Consider the following 20,848-nt stretch of genomic DNA (forward strand, 5'->3'; position numbering starts at 1 on the left):
TGGCAACCATCAGTTTGTTCTCTGTATTTAGGAGTCTGTGTCTGGTTTTGTTTGTTTTGTTTTTCAGATTCCACATATAAGTGTAATCATATGGTATCTGTCTGACTTATTATACTTAGCATAATACCATCTAGGTCCATCCATGTTGTTACTAATGGCAACATCTCATTACTTTTTATGGTTGAGTGATATTCCATTATATGTGTATACCACATCTTCTTTATCCATTCATCTATTGATCAAAACTTGGATTGTTTCCATATCTTGGCTATTGCCAAAAAAATGCTGCAGTAAACATAGAGATGCATATGTCTTTTCAAATTAGTGTTTTTGTTTCCTTCAGGTAAATACCCAGAGGTGAGATTACAGGATCATACAGTATTTCTATTTCTATTTTTATTTTTATTTTTATTTTTATTTTTTGAGGAACCTCCATACTGTTTTCCACAGTGGCTGCACCAGTTTACATTCCCACGAACAATGCATGAGGGTTCCTTTTTCCCCATCCACATCCTCATCAACACTTGTTGTTTCTTGTCTTTTTGACATTAGCCATTCTGACAGGTGTGAAGTAATAGCTCATTATGGTTTTGATTTGCATTTCTCTGATGACTAGTGATGTTGCACATCTTCTCATATCTGTTGGTCATCTGTAGGTCTTCTTTGAGAAAATGTCTATTCAGGTCCTCTGCCCATTTTTTAATCAGATTGTGGGGTTTTGGTGTTGACTTGTCTTACATTTTTTCTGTATTTTGGATATTAACTCCTTATTGGATATATCATTTGTAAATATCTTCTCCCATTCAGTATGTTGCCTTTTTGTTTTGTTGATAGTTTCCTTCACTGTGCAAAAGCTTTTTATTTTTGGTGTATTCCTAATAGTTTATTTTACTTTCGTTTGCCTTGTCTGAGGAGACATCTCCATAAATATGTTGCTAAGGCAAATATCCAAGAGATTATTGCTTGTGTTTTCTTCTAGGAGTTTTATGGTTTCTGGTCTCATATTTAGGTCTTTAGTCCATTTTGAGTTTATTTTTAGGTATGGTATAAGAAAGTAGTCTAGTTTCATTCTTTTGCATGTAGCTGTCTAGTTTTCTTAGCATTTACTGAAGAGACTGTGTATATTCATGCCTCCTTTGTCATAGATTAACCACATAAGTGTGGTTTTATTTCTGGGTTCTGTTCCATGGATCTGTTGTCTGTTTTTGTGCTGGTATCATCCTGTTTTGATTACTGTAGCTTTGTAGTATAATTTTAATTTTGGGATTGTGATACCTCCAGCTTTGTTCTTCTAAGATTGCTTTGGCCGTTGGGGGTCTTTTGTGTCCATAAAAATTTAAACAGATAAATGGAAAGATATACCATACTCATGGGTTAGAAGAATTAATGTTAAATGTCGATACTACCCAATCTATAAATTCAATGTAATCTCTATCCAAACACCAATATTACTTTCACAAAACTAGAACAAACAATCTTAAAATTTGTACCATTCTTTTTCCTACTCCTGCAGCTGCTCCCTGCCCAAATCAGTCTAGATCTGGATCCCTCTGTGCTTTGAGAATGGCAAGATGGTCTATTGCCAGCAGTGTGCAGATTACTAGTTCCAGCCCTGCCTAGTAAATTCCATTCAGACCCAATCTGAACAAGCTAGAACAACTCTCCCTCTCTTGGCTCTTCCAATAGTCCATGGAAATACCATTCTGTAGAATAAACTGTACTTGAGAAAATTAGTTTGCCTCCCAAGAGATATTTAAAAAATCCATTATCTATCCTTTCCACCTGCCCCCGAGACCCATCCCACCCCCAATGGGTTGTTGTGTCTCATTTTAGGTTTAAATGTCTGTCTCTGCCTTCTTCTATGGAAAAGTGACTTCTCAATGCCAAGCCAAAGCCCGGTGTCTCTCTCCTCCCTTGCTGCTCCGTCAGTTAATTCACATGCCTCCCTTTGTCCCTCTTACCACTGCTCTGGGCTGGATGGTGCTCCTGGGTTAGGTCATTCCCAGGTCTGTGCCTCACCACTGCAGCTGGCATGAAGGGCTACAAGGGTGGTTGATGAGTAGTCTTCATAAGCAGGTTAGATTCTGCCTATAACAGTGGCAACAGACAGACATATGACTGCAACATGCACACACTGGCATTCACTTTGTCACCCCCACGGTGGCCATCAGCTATGCACCTATGGTGGGGTTGACCAACATAGCTGTGAATCCTATTCTGTGTCCTGTGTTCTTTCTCTGCACTCCCTCCCCAGCATTGTCTGTAGAGCCTTAAAATGCCTTCTTCCCATTTAGGAGCATCTCCCTGGAATATTGATGGGAATGTCCTGTGGCATGGTTTCCTTCCCCACGACTTGCCAGAATTAACCCTTTCTGCCTCTTTGGTCTGAAATTGAATGAAAGGAGAAGGTCATTTTGTTTGTCCAACAGCCAAATCCAATTATTAGGAGAAAATACAGTGTTTTCTCCCTCCTGGAAGAAAATCTAATTAGACTAATTGGTCTATTTGTATAACTAGTCCTCTTCCTCTGAAATCAGACAGATTTTGAAAGAGGAAAAAATAGCCATTGCCTACATTTTAATGAGTTTCAAAGTACATTTGAATCCTGTTCTCTCAAGACACATTATTATGTGGGGTTAGTTTAAACTCTATCCTCCAGAACATTCAACAACTCAAAACCAAAGCCTCCTCCTGTGTAGCAGAGCCTGTGACACATCAGAATGCTGCCCCCGGCACCAGCTTCACAAAGAAGTTGCCCCGTTGCATCCTTGATCCTGGGTTCAGTATCTCCCTTCTATTGTTAAAGCGGATACAACTGCACAATAAAACCTGAGTATTATTTGTATCTCTTGTCTTAAGATGGTCTTTAGGAATCTTTGCTGTCAGAAAAACTGTTTTCCAGAGACCACCACAATGGCCCTACCGTGAAAGCAAAAACAGACCTTGTTTTATCTTTCCTGGCTGCAGTGTTGAGTAGCAAGGAGAGCCGCTTGAGCCTCAGGGTCAAGGGTGACTTCAGACCTTACTCTTGGAGGCGTTCAGTCCATGCCCCTGACTCTAGGTAAAACAGGATGGACCTACGCGTGGTTTAACAAGATGCTTACTAATACATTTATTGAGGGCTTCCTTTGTGCCAGGCATTTACTTGTCATAACAACCTTATGAAGTACAGGAAAATCTCCATTTTATAGTTGAGGAATCTGAGGCCCAGAGAAGTTAATAAATTTATACAAGGTCACACAGCTCATTAGTGGTAGAATTGGTATACAAACACAAGGAGTTGAACTGCAGAGCCTAACCAGTTAACCTCTGTGCGTTATCAGAGGAGCTCTTCTACCCTTTATATATCCTTCCTTGGTGTGCAGGAGGCTTCCCAGGACATTCTGGTACAAACCTGGCCTAAACTGCTTACACTCCACTGTAGAGCTACCTTCAGGAGGACAGGTGACTGTTTTCCCCTGTAGTCTTGCCTTCTCTGCAGCCTTGAAAGAACTGTTAACTTTCTCATTCTCAGGGCAGATGTAGTTCAGGTTGCTTCGGTATCCTCTAGTTAAATTCCACTTTAATGAGGACTCCAGAAGGAAGGGGAATATCAATGAAACCATCCAGTCTTGACCCCCCTCCTGTCCCTATTCTCCAGTTACTTTGACAGTTAGATTTGGGGTGGAATCAGATTTTCCACCCTGGCCTCTTCACTCACTCTTTGCAGCTTATAAAGTGCTTCTATTGACCCTAGAAAATATCCTGTTTCCTTTAGTAAATGTGTCCATAATCTTTCATGAAGTCACTTTATTTTCCTCCTTGGCTGACTTTCTCATTTGGACCACAGTCGGGAAAAGGTCAGTTGAGGCAAGTTTAAGTATGACCTTAGATGTGGCTAGACATTGCTCCAAACAACATTGTTGCTAATTTGTTTGGTATTTGAATCCTATTAGGGACATAAGCAAACAGAGGAAGTTTTCTGCAAAAGAATTATGCCATTGCTGTTCGCAGCAGCAGGAATACAGTGTTTAGGGAGAGTCCTGTGCCTGGCCTAGAGCAACAAGTCCCCTCTATCCCCAACCCTATACACCTCTTTGCATCTTTGGAAGGTTGGTCATGAAGGGACTATAATCTCCACCTTGGGATGGTCCCTGTCCTGGTTTCTGTTTCATTCATCCTCCCTTTTTTTTTTTTGAAGGATAGTTGACACACAATGTTACATTAATTTCAGGTGTACCACATAGTGATTTGACAAGTCTGTGTTATGATATGCTCACCACAAGGTTAGCTACCACCTGTCACCATACAATGCTATTACAGTACCATTCATTAGGGTCCCTGTGCTGTACCTTTTATCACTGTGACATTCATTCCATATATCCCACTAGCCTTCACCCATTTTGCCTGCCACCCGCCCCCCGCCCCCCGCCCCCCCCCTCCGACCCAGCCTCCCCTCTGGTAACCATCAGTTTGTTCTCTGTATTTTGGGTTCTGTTTCTGTTTTTTGTTTTAATTTTTAGATTCCACATATAGCTGAAATCATATGGTATTCGCCTTTCTCTGACTTATTTACTTAGCATAATACCTTACAGGTCCATCCATGTTGTCAGAGATGGCAAGGTCTCATTTTTTTTATGGCTGAGTAATGTTCCATTGTACATTGTGCCACTTCTTCCTGATCTGTTAATCTCAGTGGCCACTTGGGTTGCTTCCGTATCTTTGCTATTGTATCTATTGCTGCTATAAACATAGAGCTGGCATGTATCTTTATGAATTAGTGTTTTTGTTTTCTTTGGGTAAATACCCAGAAGTAGAATTACTGAATTATATGGTATTTCTATCTTTGATTTCTTGAGGAACCTCCATACTGTTTTTTCCACATGGGCTACACCAGTTTACATTCCCACCAACAGTGCATGAGTGTTCCTTTTTCTCCACATCCTTGCCAGCACTTATTTCTTGTGTTTTTGATTCTAGCCAGTCTAACTAGGTGAAAGGTGATAGTTCGTGGGTTTGAGTTGCATTTCCCTGATGATGAGTGATGTTGAGCATATTTTCATGTGACTGTTAGCCATCTGTAGGTCTTTGGAGAAATGTCTGTTCAGGTTCTCAGCTCATTTTTAATTGGACTATTTGTTTTCTGAGGTTGGGTTGTGTAAGTCCTTTTCCAGTTGAGATCTTAACCCCTTATTGGATATGTCATTTGCAGATATGTTCTCCCATTTGGTAGGCTGACTTTTTGTTTCGTTGATGGTTCTCTTCATTGTGAAAAAACTTTTTACTTTTATGTAGTCTTAATAATTTATTTTGCTTTTGTTTCCCTTGCCTGAGGAGACATATCTAGAAAAATGTTGCTAAGGCCAGTGTCAAAGAGATTACTACCTATGTTTTTTTCTAGGAATTTTATGGTTTCAGGTCTTACATTTAGGTCTTTAACCCATTTTGAGTTTATTTTTGCATATGATGTATGAAGGTGGTCCAGTTTTATTCTTTTGAATGTAGCTATCCAGTATCCCCAGTACCATTAAAGAGACCGTCTTTTCCCTATTGTGCTACTCCTTTGTCATAGATTAATTGATCAACTAAGCATGGTTTCTGTGCTCTCTTTTCTGTCCTACTGAAATATGTGTCTGTTTCTGTGCCAGTACCATACTGTTTTAATTACAACGGCTTTGCAGTGTACCTTGAATTTGGGATTGTGATACTTCCAGCTTTGTTTGTCTTTCTCAATATTGCTGTGGCTATCCAGGGTCTTTTGTGGTTCCATACAAACTTCAGGATTATTTGTTTTAGTTCTGTAAAATAATACTATTAGTATTTTGATAGAGATTTTATTGAATCTGTAGGTTGCTCTGGGTAGCATGGACATTTTAACAATGTTAGTTCTTAGTCCAATCCATGAGCATGGAATGTCTTTCCATTTGTTTGCGGGGTCTTCAATTTCTTTCATCAGTATTTTATGCTTTTCAGAGTACAGATCTTTAACTTCCTTGGTTAAGTTTATTCCTAGTGATTTATTCTTTTTGATGAAATGGTAACTGGAATGTAATTTTTTTTAGTTTTTAAATGTTTATTTATTTTTGAGAGACAGAGCATGAGTCAGGGAGAGGCAGAGAGAGAGGGAGACACAGAATCTGAAGCAAGCTCCAGGCCCTGAGCTGTCAGCACAGAGCCTGACATGGAGCTCGAACCCATGAACTGCCAGATCATGACCTGAGCCAAAGTTGGACCCTTAACTGACTGAGCCAGCCACTCAGGTGCCCTTGGAATTATTTTCTTAATTTCTCTTTCTGCTACTTTGTTATTAGTATATAGAAATGCCAGCATATTTCTCTGTGTTAATTTTGTATCCTGCAACTTTACTGAATTTATTATTTTTCATAGTTTTTTTTTTTTTGGTGGAGTTTTTAGCCCTGAAGACTATGTATAGTATCATGTCATCTGCAAATAGTGACAGTTTAACTTATTCCTTGCCAATTTGGATGCATTTTATTTTTCTTGAAAATTACTGTAGCTAGGATTTTCAGTACTATGAAGGTGGTGAGAGAGGACATTCTTGTCTTGTTCCTGATCTTAGAGGAAAAGCCCTGTTTTTTCCCCTTGACTTGATGTTAGCTGTGGGTTTTTCATATATGGCCTTTTTTTGTTGAGGTATGTTGCCTAGATCTAAACTCACTTTGCTGAGGGTTTTTATCATGAATGAATGTTGAATTTTGTCAGATGCTTTTGTGCCTCTTTTGAGAGGATATGAATTTTATTTTTCACGTTGTTAATGCATCATATTAATTTACAAATATTGACCCATCTTTACATCTCCAGAATAAATACAGTTTGATTGTGATCAATGATTTTTTCAATGGATTGTTGAATGCAGTTTGCTAATATTTTGTTATTATAGGACTGTTGCATCTTTGTTTGTTATGGTATCTGGGTAATGCTGGCCTCAGAGAATGTATTTGGAAGCTTTCCTTCTTCTATTTTATGGAGTAGTTTGAGAAAAAGAGGTATTACATTTCTTTTTTTTTTTTTTTAATTCTTAACATTTATTTATTATTGAGAGAGAGTCAGAGCATGAGCATGGGAGGTGCAGAGAGAGGAGGAGACACAGAATCTGAAGCAGGCTCCAGGCTCTGAGCTGTCAGCACAGAGCCCAATACAGGGCTTGAACTCACAAACCATGAGATCATGACCTAAGCCAAAGTTGGATGCTTAACAGACCGAGCCACTGAGGCACCCCAGTATTACACTTTCTGTAAATGTTTGGTAGAATTCACATGTGAAGCCATCTGGTCCTGAAGTTTTGTTTGTTGGAAGCTTTTTGATTACTGATTCAACTTCATTACTAATAATTGGTCTGTTCAGATATTCTATTCCAGGTTGAGTTTTGGAAGATTATGTTTCTAGGAATTTATCCATGTCTTTCTTCTAAGTTGTCCAGTTTGTTGGCATATTATTTTTTGTAGTAGTCTGATTCTTTGTATTTATGTGGTGTCAGTTGTTACTTCTCTCTCATTTCTGATTTATTGGGGTCCTCTGTTTTTCCTTTATGAGTCTAGCTAAAGGTTGATCAATTTTATTTTTTCGAAGAACGAGCTCTTGGTTTCATTGTTTTTTTAGTCTGTTTTTTTTTTTTTTAATTTTTATTCTCAGATCTTATTAACTTCCTTCTACTAACTTTGGACTTTGTTCTTTTTCTAGTTCCTTTAGGTGTAAGGTTAGATTGCTTGAGATTTTTCTTGAGGTAGGCCTGTATTGCTATAAATTTCCCTCTTGGAACTGCATTTGCTGTGGCCCACTTTGGACTATTGTGTTTTTATTTTTGTCTTCATGTATTTTTTTTTTAATTTCTTCTTTAACCCATAGGTTGCTTAGTAGTATGTTGTTTAGCCTTGACATGTTTGTGTTTTTTCCATTTTTTTTTTCTTGTGATTGCTAGTTTCATACTGGTGTGGTCAGGAAAGTTGCACAACATGATTTTAATCTTCTTAAATTTTTTGAGACTTGTACTGTGGCCTAACATGTATTTACCCTGGAGAATGTTCTATATGTACCTGAAAAGAGTGTCTTCTGTCGTTTGGGGATGGAATGGTATATATATATCCATCAAGTCCATCTGGTCTAATGTATCATTTCAAAAACATTGTTTTATTATTGATTTTCTGCCTGATCTAGCCATTCATATAAGTGAGGTGCTAAAGTCCCCCACCATCATTGTATTACTGTCAATTTATCCTTTTATACCTGTTAACATTTGATGTATTTAGGTGCTTCAATGTTGGGTGCATAGATATTTACAATTGTCCTACCCTGTTGTTGGCTTGATCCTTCCATGATTATGTAATGCCCTTTTTTGTCTTGTGTTGCAACGTTTGTTTTAAAGTCTATTTGGCTGACAAAAGTATTGCTTTTTTTCTTCACTTCCTTTGGCATGGAACGCTTTTTCCTTCCTCTCACTTTCAGTCTGCATGTATTTTTAGTTCTGAAGTGAGTCTTTTGTAGGCAGCACATAGTTAGGATGGCAGAATGGATAAGAAAATAAGACCTATTTCGTTTAATTACAGCATTTAGACCATTTAAAGTGATTCTTGATAGGTATGTATCTTTTTGCCATTTGTTCATTGTTTTCTGGTTGTCTTTGTAGTTCTACTCTTTTCCTTCTTACTCTCTTACCTTGTGATTGATGATTTCAAGTATTATATACTGCTTGGCTTTATTTATCTTTATTTTTTGTGTATCTATTATAGGTTTTGGGTTTGTGGTTACCCATGAGGCTCATAGAACATCCTAAATATACAGAGTTCCATATGCAGTTGATGGTCACTTAAGTTCAAACATATTCTAAAATTTTATTTTCACTCCCTGCTCCATGTTTTATGTATATGTCATACTTTACATTACTTTTATTTATAATTTTATTCTAATTATGGCCTTTTGTTTTGCACTTAAAGAAGTCCCTCAGGGTACCTGGTTGACTCAATCAGTTAAACATCTGGTTCTTGATTTCACTTCAGGTCATGATCCTGGGGTCATGGGATCAAACCCTGCATCTGGCTCCACGCTGGGCATGGAACCTGCTTAAGATTCTCTCCCCCTTCTTTCCCCCACCCCCAAAAAAGTAGTCCCTTTAATGTTTCTTATAAGGCCAGTTTAATGTTGATGAACTCCTTTAACTTTTATTTGGAAAATTACCATTCAAAATTGAAGAGATCAGGAATCTTGATGTTTAGAGTATTCTTGGTTTTAGGTTTTTATCTCTTGGCACTATGAATCTATCATGCTACTCCTTTCTGGTCTGCAAACTTTCTGCTAAAAAACCAGCTGATAGCCTCATGTAATTAACTAGTTGCTCCTCTCTTGCTACTTTTTCAATTCTCTATCTTTAATCCTTGACATTTTATGTGTCATGATGTGACACATCATGGGTTCTTCTTGGGTTCATCTTGTTTGCAGCTCTCTGTGCTTCCTGAACCTGGATGTCTAGGGTTTTTCCCAGGTTAGGAAAGTTTTCAACTATTTCAACTATTTCTTCAAACAAGTTTCTGCCCATTTCTCTCTCTCCTTTCTTCTGGGACCCCTATTATGCAAATGTTTGTTTGTTTGATGTTATCCAAGAGATTCCTTCATCTTTTTTTTAATTCATTTTTCTTTTTGCTGTTAAGCTTGGGGGGGCTTTGCTTTCTCCTGTTCTAGATCTGTAGTGAGTGCTGACCAGAAGCATCCTGATATACACCATTCTGGGGCCACCTTGGTGTGATAGCTGGGGCTGGTGTGGGCTAGAGGCCTGGGGCTCACTGAAGTAGAAGGTTCACTGAGACACTGGACCTTGCTCTCCATGTTACCAAGGTATAAAGGGATTGTGAATAACACACACCAGCCCCTCCAACCTGGGGAGATTTTGTGTCTTGCCATTTGTCAGGGTTCTAGGGCTGGATGCTTTATATTCTAGTTGTGCTTTAAAATGGTGTTTTTTTCAGTGCTTCAGGGCAGGTGAATCTACCCAAAGTCCCTCCATAACTATTCTTCCCCACTGTAGTTTGCACCATTGGGTATTCCCTTTATTATGTTATCATGTTCTGATCTTTTATTGTGCAGAAGCTGGTCAGTCAGTCCTCAGTTTCTCTTCAGGAGGAATTGCTTTGATAGGTGTAGATTTGGTATGTCCATGGATGAGGTCAGTTCACGGTCTTCCTATGTTGCCATCTTGGACCAGAAGCCCCACCCCAGCATTTTTTCTATCGCTATCCCAGGTCTCAGAGCCATATAGAGTCAGTGAATGAAGCCAGCTAGGGTGAGGCAATAGGGAATGATGGGGCATGTGGCTAAGGATCATATGCTCCACCAAAAAAAAAAAAAAAAAAAGCAGCTACTGCTGCTAGACTTTAGGCCATTTATATCAAGAAGTATGGGTTTAGTGTTCCAGAACATCCTATTTTCCAAGAGAAATTGGAAAACCTGACTTTAAAGTTGACATTTCCTAGTTTTTAAATATTTGACAAGTAATTAAAATTATTTTAAAACCTGTTGTGTGAGCCAAGTAAGAGGTCTGAGGCCTGGGGCTGGTCTTACAGCTATACTCTCTCTCTCCTTCTCCACAATCTTGCCTACCCTTTCCTCTCTTGCCCTCACACCAAATGTTGAGGTCTCAGACAGAGCTCTAATCCTGGCCTGATTCCTGGATTTACAGGACTAGTCATCTCCTGGGGATGTCTGCATACCTCAAATGCAAAGCTGAGCTCAGCATCCCAGATCTGTACACTGTTAGGTCTTGAGAAATGCTGGTTTTGTTTCATTCCCCCCAAGTACTGCTGTTACTGTTACTATTTCTATTAATACTACCCACAATCTATTGCCTTTCTTTCATTACCTATCTCTGCTATCCAATACTACCCCTCCATCAGGCAGCCAGAGCAGACCTTGTGACCCTGCACTCCTGTTTGCCCCTTCACTGCAAGGCCAATAAGTGTGGGATTGTGTCCATTCTTCCACAAGCCTACTAGGACTTGCTCCTAACTTTTCCTTGCCACTAACCAGAAACCTTTCTAGTTTCTGAACTTTTCCAGTCTTCTCAGCTATTTTCTCAACCTCTTCACTGTTCACCTACCATCTCTTCGTTGACTGATTCAGTCCACTGTGGCTAGAGTCATCTCCTACCTCACCAGCTCTTACCACTCATCTTTCCATAGGATGTTGGTGGCTCCGATGGGCTGCCCCTCTCCCAGATCTTCAACCAGTCATACTGATTCAATGCACCAGTCATACTGCAGCATACCAGGTGTTTGCATGTAACTGTGCTGGCTCCTGGGAGCAACTGTCATCTTTGTTCATGCCTGCGTTCCTTCTATTCATCTACCTCCTCTCTCAGCAAATAGCTACCTCTTCCATGAGGCCATTACTTGCCTTCTCATGACCAGACCCCTCTTCCAAGCTCCTACACATTCTGCTCTTTTCATTCCACCCAGTTCTGATTGCCCATAAACTTTTCTGGCCTCTTCCCACTTCATGAGCTCCTCATGGGGAGACACTGTCTTTGTCATCTATATCCCCACAATAGCTAGGTCACTGCCTTGCATACAGTAGACACCACGTAAACCTTTGTAAATGGATCCCCCTTTTAAGTATAGAATAGCTGTATCTAAAGGGCTTAGGACAATATATTAAAAGTCAAAACAAAACTGCTTGGTTATTCAGGACTTCCCAGAACCTAAGAGAAAGTATCAAGCTAGTGAAAGGGTTATTCTGACTGCCTCCATTTCCATTTTTAGAGGAAGAACAGTTGTGATTTGGTTTATTTTCCCTCACGGAGTTCCTTTCCACAGTATCCCTTGGAAGCTTGGCTTCAGTGCCAAGGGCAAGGAAGAATGGACACTGGGCTTTTGCCACCCTGGCATTGAGAGCCATGCACTGTTCCTCTTGTCCAGAAGAACAAGTTGTACCCACACACAAGATGCCCTCTGCACTCATCATTGGCAGGCCTGGGAATTTCCCACAAGCCATCTGAGTCTGTTTTACCATCCTTGTAAATTAGCTCTTCAAATAGATGCCTACTCCATCAGGGATTGTATCCCATTAATGTTCCTAAGGAGGGAACCTACTCGTTTTTTCTTGTGTATATATTTTCCCCTTCCTTTCTGAATGCACAGGCTGAGCCACGAGAACCCAAGCAGCATGAAGACCTCACTTTTACAGAACTGAGCTATTTATGAGACATGTACTCCTAAATCCACATTGACCACTGTACATGCCTGGAGTGCTAACTGCCCCAATTGGATCAGTGTAGCTCTGAAAGCCCCTTTTCCTTTCGGGTTTCCCCTCTAGTCCACCATCACCAATGGCCTTGCATTCATTGTCAGTAGAAGAGAGGAAAAGCTATTAGACCCCATCAGCATCTGCATTTTTTTTTTTATTAGCTCCCTTGGAGGGCTTTTTAAATTTTTCTTCAGAGGTCTGTCCGGTCAGATTTGCTTAGGGCTTTTTACAGCCTTCTCCCTCCATTTTTATTCAAACCAACACTGGATTCGTTGCAGCTTTGGACACCTGGCCTGGCAGGGATGGCCACCTCCAAACACTACCTTTTCATATCTGCACACCTTCAACAAGCTTTCGACAAGGCTTTTCATTTACTCTAGAAATTCCACTCTAAAGCAAGTTGTATGAACACAGCATTACTTTTGTGCTCACAAATCAAATTTGGAAAGCAGTGTTTGGGGGTGTTCTTAAAGATAACTTGATTTAAATTTTAAAACAACACTTCAAAATAAAAGTTGCCTTGGATTAAAAAAACAAAGTTAAATTATCTTACGTGTCTTTAAAATAAAAAATCACATTCTTGGGGCTCCTGGGTGGCGCAGTCGGTTAAGCGTCCGACTTCAGCCAGGTCACGATCTCGCGGTCCGGGAGTTCGAGCCCCATGTCGGGCTCTGGGCTGATGGCTCAGAGCCTGGAGCCTGTTTCCGATTCTGTGTCTCCCTCTCTCTCTGCCCCTCCCCCGTTCATGCTCTGTCTCTCTCTGTCCCAAAAATAAATAAACGTTGGAAAAAAAAATTTTAATAAAAATAAAAAATAAAATCAAAAATCACATTCTGGCCCTGAAAATCTGAGTTCTCCTATACAAATTATTGGTTAAGACATGATCAGAACACCTTACTGGCCTTTTTGTCAAAGTAGACTTAGTTCCAAATACCTTGACAGGGGCTCAGCCTCAAGGGAGCTTCCCAGTTGATATGCAAAGGATTATAATAGGTAAGTATATATATCATATATATATATATATGATATATATATCCTATGTAATTATATATATATGATCCAGGTGTATATATGATATATATACGCCTATTATACACACATTGCTTAAATGGTCTAAGTAGGATTCTGAATCAAACATTTCAAAATGGGCAGGAGGAAAAGGAGCATCTTTGTTGCATAAAGAAAAGTGGCCAACTTTAGTTTTTTTGTTTTTTTTTTAAACTCTCACAGCTTCTTCCCACAGGTCTGCAAAAGAATGACTCTCCCTCTTCTCCCTGTGGTCTTGTCAGAGAGCGGGAATCCTGGCCGACTCGTCAGGGCCTCAAAAAATGGCACAGCTGTTCTTAAAAGTAGCCCTATTCATAAGCTGTGGGTTGTCTACAACTGCAGTGTGGGAGAAGGGCACACTATTTTATAAAGAGTCTCTTTAAAAGGGAAAGAAAAATACATGGTATTTACAGTAAAGAAAACTGGACCCTTCAGCTTTATTTTAGTGGCCACGTCTGAAATGGAAGTGGCGAAGGCCATAAATACACACAAGCAATTGTGCCTTAAGGGATGATTCATGTTGGCTGTCCTGCCCATAATGGAAAATTCAGCTTGTTAAGCAAGATCAGCCAGAAGGCCTCACATGGGCTCCTCTGCCAGAACTGATGCCTACCATCTTGTGACATACTTGTTGTAGATTATTGAATGATTGACTCTCTTTCTCCCCCTTTCAGTTCATGACCAAGAACCCCACCATGCGCCTAGGCAGCCTGACTCAGGGTGGTGAGCATGCCATCCTGAGGCATCCTTTCTTTAAGGAAATCGACTGGGCCCAGCTGAACCATCGCCAAGTAGAACCACCTTTTAGACCCAGAATCGTAAGTGCCCAAGACCGGCAGAGTAGACTTTCTTTCTTCAAATGTCTTTAAGAATCTGTTGAGCAATGGGATGGTCCCCTATGGAATAACTGAACCAGAAATTCAGCCTGACATTTTTCAGGGCAGCCTCACCCAGAAGGAGGTATGCCCTTGAAGCAGCATCTCTCCCTGTACAGGTTACTTCTCTCAAAGTTTTCACCTCTTGCTCGCCCTGGCCCCATCCTCTCTTAACCAAGGTTTGCACTTTCTGCCATCTAAGAGGCCTGAAAGGTTCCAGATTTCCCCAAACGAGTTGGAATGAGAAATTTATTGTTCCTCTACAGTGTCCTCAAGCTCCTTAGGGTGGATTTCCCAAGCCCCCCCGAGAAGGAGAAAGGGTAGGAAAAGCACTGCCCTACCCACCTCACCAAACCTGGCTCCTTGGCTTGGAGAGCCTGGGCCTGTATCAGTTACCGCAGCACAGAGCTCAGGCCAAACCCCTTTTGACTGGAGAAATGCTGGCAGCACCAGGGGTACCTTCCCAAGCAAGGCAGCTGATCCGTGTAGCGTTCCTGAGGGTGGTCTAGCTCTTGGTTGGAGAACTAAGCTCTTTCTCATCCATGGGTCGAGATAGGAGAGAATGGCAGAAATGATCTTTTCAGCATTGGTTTATAAAGATGTAAAATATCAACATTTCCAACTGCACAGCTAGCTTAATCTGTAACAGTCCATAAGATTGGACACCAGACACCCAGCTGTAAAGCCACTTCCTTTAATGGGCCTCCCCCTGCCAACTCCTTGGGGATGAGGGAAGGCTTTGCCAGCAGGGCATCATGGCTCCAACTGGTGAATAAAGGGAGAGGCAGTGGTTTCCTAAACTCCGCACTTGCCCATCTTTCAAGAAAGATCTCTTCACACACATAGCCCTGTGTATAAACAATAGGTGAGGCAAGTGTGAACTTACACTCTGTTGACAACCAAGTGTGACCTGTTGAGAAGTGGCACCTTAGTGAAATGCAGAGTAAAGGGTGATAGAGACACCTGGATCAGGTGACCAAATTAATCGCTTTGCCTCCCAACCTAAGGCCGGCTGGCCTCAGTACGATTTTCATGGGGTTAGTGAACTGGTGGTTACCAAATGCCATACCATACACAGTGCAGCAGAATTACAATACAGTGCTCTTTAGCCATAACTGTCATAACTGTAAATAATGCTACTGAGAGACTTTCAGTGCCATTCTTGGACCTCCCTGGAACAGGCAGAGGCCCAGGGAAGATGAGGAAGTCTCATGTGCCCCCAAACTAATACTTGTTTCCTTTTGACAGAAATCCCGAGAAGATGTCAGTAATTTTGACCCTGACTTCATTAAGGAAGAGCCAGTTTTAACCCCAATTGATGAGGGGCATCTTCCTATGATTAACCAGGATGAATTTAGAAACTTTTCCTTTGTGTCTCCAGAATTACAACCTTAGCCTTACAGAGAATGAATCACAAGGGGATACAGATTTTCCAGGAATTTCCTTTGTGGGGCATTCCCTAGTATCAGCCTTAGAACAAGAACCTTACCTTCAGAGAACGGGTGGAAAACTCTGAAGGACAGAACTTCAGCTCTTTCACGTCCCGAGGGAGCTGTGGTACTGGAAATAGTTGATACTGGAATGAGATTTCATGAAGAAATCTGCTCCTCCTAGGAGGTTCCATGGCTACTTTGGGCTTGGGATATCAAAAGGAATCAACTGAAGAGAAGGTGTGAAGAATCACCTAGATCCGAGAAAGTGAGCCACGGCAGCTTTTTACTTCCAAAGACAAATCAAGATTTCATATGGACCACTCTGTGCTCTCCGTTAAGCCAGGGAGTCCCGAATACTAGCAGTGTGCCAGAAGTCTGTAAATGCTAATCAAGAATTTGAAGATAAGGAAATGGACTATCCAGAGAGAATGATATACTCTGAGGAAACAAAAGAGCATCCGTCAAACAACTTCAAGCCCTATCTTGAAAACAGATGTTGGGCACCAGGACAACTGTTCCAGCTTCTGGTCTTATACTTACTTTAATGGATATTTATTGAGTGCCCAGTGAGACGGTGCCATGACACCAACTAATGCAAACAGACTTGTGTTCCCTGAACTTTCCTTCTCCAGTCCACTTCTTTACCTGAATGGTGTTTGCATTCTGTGAAATGCCGCCTCCACATTGCGTATATCATGCTTCTTTGTCCGCACATGACTTTTTCCACGTAAGAGGGCTCGCGGCCACCACGGCAACTACTCCTCCCACCAGCAGGTGAGCTGGACACGTTTGCTGCCTGCTGACTTGTGAAATCTCATTTTGGGACCACGTGTGGATACGGCTCTGAACTCGGTGAAGAATCGCACGCCACTCAGGACTCCTACATTAGGTTATTTAAGTTATATTTTAAGAGACGAATGTTTGGTATGCATTTTAATAATTAGAAATGGCTCTTATAAAAGGACATTTATCAAAAGAAGGACTTTATGTACTCATTATATGCAGTTGGAGAATTTTGTCTGTCTGGAAATAAACGCATTTTGTAGCAAAAGGAAACTTTTTGTCCAGGAGGATTTGTCCTATCCCCACTAGGAGAGGAGAGATCTAATTAAAAGTTCTAAGCAGAATGGATAGGGTCCTTAAAGCAAATACACAAAAGGTTAGTATAACTTGTGTGTCCCTTAAGTGGACATAGCCTATTACTGACCAAAACTTCTGTTCTGAGTCAGGGTGATAACTGCTAAACATTGCTGCAGTATCTTAGTGCCTAAGCATAATGTTTATGTGAATGAGAAAGTATAGTGCAAGTTCAATGGCCCGCTTCTAGCTTATAAATATGCCATCTGGAAAATATAGCAAGGAAGAAAGAGATGAAGGGGCACACATCAAATTGACCAGAACATGGCCTCCCTCTACAAACAGGATGAGGAATTACAGAGCAGCTAAGGGGTAGCTAGCCAATATTGAAAATCTCTGTCCTGGGCTCTTTATTTATATTGCAAGCTAAAAAAGGATGTTTATTTTTGAGGGAGGGGGGAGAGGGGAGGAGAGGCAGAGAGAGATGGAGACACGCAATCTGAATCAGGCTCCAGGCTCTGAGCTGTCAGCACAGAGCCCAATGCGGGGCTCGACCTCCCAAACTGCGAGATCATGACCTGAGCCGAAGTCCGATGCTTACCTGGCACCCAGGCGCCCCTAGAAAAGGTCGTTTGAATCAATAGAGTCACTAGGAGCCTCCTTTTACTTTTGTTTAGCACGGAGCAGTTCACAGGCACACTCAACCTGCATAATTTCATTACATCTTCAGGTCATTCTACCACTACTTCCAATGTGAATACCATGGGACCTTTTACAAATAAGAGAAAGACTCAGAAGTTTAGTTGGTTGCCCAAAGGTTTCAGACTTGGTAAAGGAATGCATCTAGTCTAGAGTCCAAAGCTCGGAAGTTCTAACCCAACAGACTAATGGAAAGGGAGGGATTTTTCTATTTGCGGGGGTAGGGGGGTGAACGGGAACTTTCATGGCTACATTGCAGCTCAATCTTCTAGTGCTGTGTGGAGCTGGTGGTCCACCCAATATGCTTTATTTCACACCGATAGAAGATCAACAAAGTATGCTTCCTGTGTTTGTTTACAAAATCCATTATAGCCCAAGGACCCAGATGTCCTCTTTAGTGAGTCTGAAATCAACTCGGCAGCTTTTCTCTTCATAACCTATTCAAACCTGCTACCTGGATTCCCCTACAGTTGGCTTTAAGCCCATTCTTTTAATTCCAGGCCTACCCCATGGAACACCAATGATCATGCTATGAGATGATTTCCAGTGCTTCTTCCTCCTCCCTCTTTTATGGGAGGGGAGAGAGAAGAGTTACAGGATATTTACCTAAAACACCAGGAGTCTCCAAGTCCAGGGTTAGGGCTCCCCTTCACATGTTTAATCCATTCTCCTTAATCTTCTATCCTGAGGATCACAAGGTCACCCGCCCATACTTCCTGCAATAGACTGGACACGAGCCACTTGATCAGCAGATGCTGCGTCTGCTGGGGCTGCGGCGTTCCCCCAGCTCAGCTGACAGCATGGAGGTCAAGACAAGGTCACATTTACCCTTCCCTCCGGTTACCATCTTGCCTCTTGGATAAGGAATCTTGAAAAACCCTCAGGTCTTATCACCCTCCTGTCCTCATCCCCATGCCCATCTGTCCCTACTTGCCCAAGCTATTCCCCACTGAAGTAGACATGTGGGCTTGAGTCTTTAAAAGGAGACTAACTACAAGCACTTGCTTTGACTACAGAAGAGGTTTTCACTTAATAAGGACTAACGTTTAGTTCATATTTGTTCTGTGTGAGGCCCTGTTCCAAACACTTTAAGTGCATTCACTCATTCAGTACCCCAAGTGGTAGGCACTCTCCATTGTACAGATAGGGAAATTGAGGCACAGAGATTAAGGAACTTGTCCCAAGTCCTACAGCTAAAGCATTAATGTCAGGATTTGAACCAGGCAGTTGAACTCCAGAATCCCTACTTTTTTAGTCAAACTGGTGAGGGTCTTATATTAAGGCCAATTTTAGTTTTCCTACTTTTTGAGGTTTTGAAAATAAATAGGGTGTAAACCAGAATTAGCAGGGAGCACTAGATAAAATACCAGCTGGGCAGGGCAGTATTAGTCATCCTGTCTGCAGAACCATTTAGCAGCAGGGAGACTATATGATTTGCATGTAAAGGGCCTGGAACTGCTAATCCCCCCTCACAGGGCCTGGGGCAGGCCAAAGTGATGCAATCAGGGTCTGGGCCTCCCTACTGAGGAGGAAATAGTCTGAGTCATACTGAACCTTATAAACCCCATCTGAACCCCTAGGGAACCTCTGACCCTTGGTGGGGCTTCCAGTCCTTTCCTCACCACCCTCCCCACCACCCCAGAGGCACCTCTTGTTTCAGTAACATCTCGCATCCCCGCCATGGCATCACTGGGAAGAAGGCTTGTAGAGTGGAACCTACCTTGGCAGCTGCAGAGAGCTGATAGAGCTTAGTGGCAAAGAACATAAGAAAGAAAGAAAGAAAGAAAGAAAGAAAGAAAGAGAGAGAGAGAGAGAGAGAGAGAGAGAGAGAGAGAGAGAGAGAGAGAAAGAAAGAAAGAAAGAAAGAAAGAAAGACCATTTATCATTTATTGATCTTAACTGGGTGTATGTTGCCTTGAAAATATGTCAGCCACACATGATTTGGCCTTGCCCCTATCGTGGGTCAACACCATAAAACTTTGTAATCTTTATTCCCAGATTTGGTCATCCTGATTGCTTAATCGGGCTGTACTGACTTAAAATGGAAAATGCCCTTGGTGCTGAGTCAGTGGGTCCTATAACTTATTGTACATCATCTGAGGATAAGACTGAGATAACAGCCTGGGCATTTGCAGTGGAAATGAACCCTGTGGACATATGTTCCTCTGAACGGAGTTGCAGGCTGGACACAGTGGACCAGAGTGCAGCTATGCAAGGGGTTTGCAGTCTTCCTCCCTTCCTGTGAAGTAGAACCAAAACTAAGAGTGCCACCCTCAGCTTCCTCCTGCCCCAGCTGCCCCCCATCACTTCCTCTCTCCGTCAGGTGTTTCTTCCCCTCTCCTGCCACCTTCCTCACTCACCCCAGTGAGGAAATCAATTCTGCACACTCTTCCCTCCTCTAGCATTTGATTTTTTTTTTTTTGAGTTTGACTAGTCACAGAGACAGTTTTCCAACCACCAAGACTACATGAAATTGATTCGCACATTTGAGAGCCCAGAAATGGCCTTTGCCTTGATACTTCTCCCATGTATGTCTGCATCTTCGGCATCACCCTGTCAGCTCTTACCCTGGCACAGGCAGCCTGGGAGAGCCATCCTGCCTCCTCCCAGGGGTTAACAGTACTGACCTGAGAACGGCGTAGACCTCTGCACTGGGTTGCCATATACTGTAGGTTTTGGGGAAAATGTGTTCTTTTCCCTAGGTCTCAGTGTTCTCATTTGTGAAAAAGAATGGCACCCGCCTGCCTTGAATTATTACTGCGGAAATTAGCTGTAATAGACTATGCCAAGGACTTAACCCAGGACTGGGACATAGAACATGCTCAATCAGTATTAGCAATTATTGGTAAGCGGTTCCAGAAGACCAAAGGAAGGTTGCATGGGAGGTCTACCACAAAATGGGCAGAATGGGACACCGGTGTTCCTCATACAGCCCATCCCCCCACCTTGACAGGGGTGCTGGGCCAGCTCCAAGTTGGAGGGGTTTTACTTTTCTAACTTATTGGCTGCAGAAATTTCTCAGGAGATTCTTAAAAACTTCCTTTAGGCTGTTTGGATTTCATCCCGCCCTGATTGGCATGCAGGATCATGCTTGAAATTGGGCAGCTCACTCTAAAAAAGAGGCTAAGGTATATCCATGGTTTTCCCTCAAGTAGCTCCTCCCTCAAACCTTTCAGGAATTCTTTTGTTCTCCCAGACTTAACCTGAAGGCACATTTAACTCCCTTCTGACCCGATAACAGAGACCATAGCCCAATACCAGTACCGGCTGGTCACGCTCTGGACACTCAACATGCCTGTGGACCAGTTCAGAGAAAAGAGGACGTGTGCTCAAGATGTTCCCTAGGTCGTGGCATCCCTTAGGGTTTGAAGCCACTAGAACCAAGGGATTTGTTTTCCTATAATAAGATAGCTGTGAAGATGATTTCTAACATAATGAGAGGCCCTGAAGTCCTGTGTATTCTTATTAGGAACTGGGCAGTACACCCCT

At 41.8% G+C, this 20,848-nt stretch overlaps 1 protein-coding gene across 2 annotated transcripts in view; it reads left to right on the forward strand.

Annotated features, from left to right (window-relative positions):
• The window catches only part of PRKCH (protein kinase C eta), a 233,057-nt gene extending 216,418 nt beyond the window's left edge, over nt 1-16,639 (forward strand). For both annotated transcript variants that reach the window (XM_003987712.6, XM_045060025.1), the window contains exons 13-14: nt 13,950-14,093; nt 15,399-16,639. In XM_003987712.6, the coding sequence (XP_003987761.1) occupies nt 13,950-14,093; nt 15,399-15,545 (291 nt within the window). In that variant the 3' untranslated portion in view covers nt 15,546-16,639. The remainder of the gene's footprint in view (nt 1-13,949; nt 14,094-15,398) is intronic.
• Nucleotides 16,640-20,848: the final 4,209 nt, after the last annotated feature.

This window comes from Felis catus, chromosome B3 (genome assembly GCF_018350175.1).
Source record: "Felis catus isolate Fca126 chromosome B3, F.catus_Fca126_mat1.0, whole genome shotgun sequence".
Lineage (NCBI taxonomy): Eukaryota > Metazoa > Chordata > Mammalia > Carnivora > Felidae > Felis > Felis catus.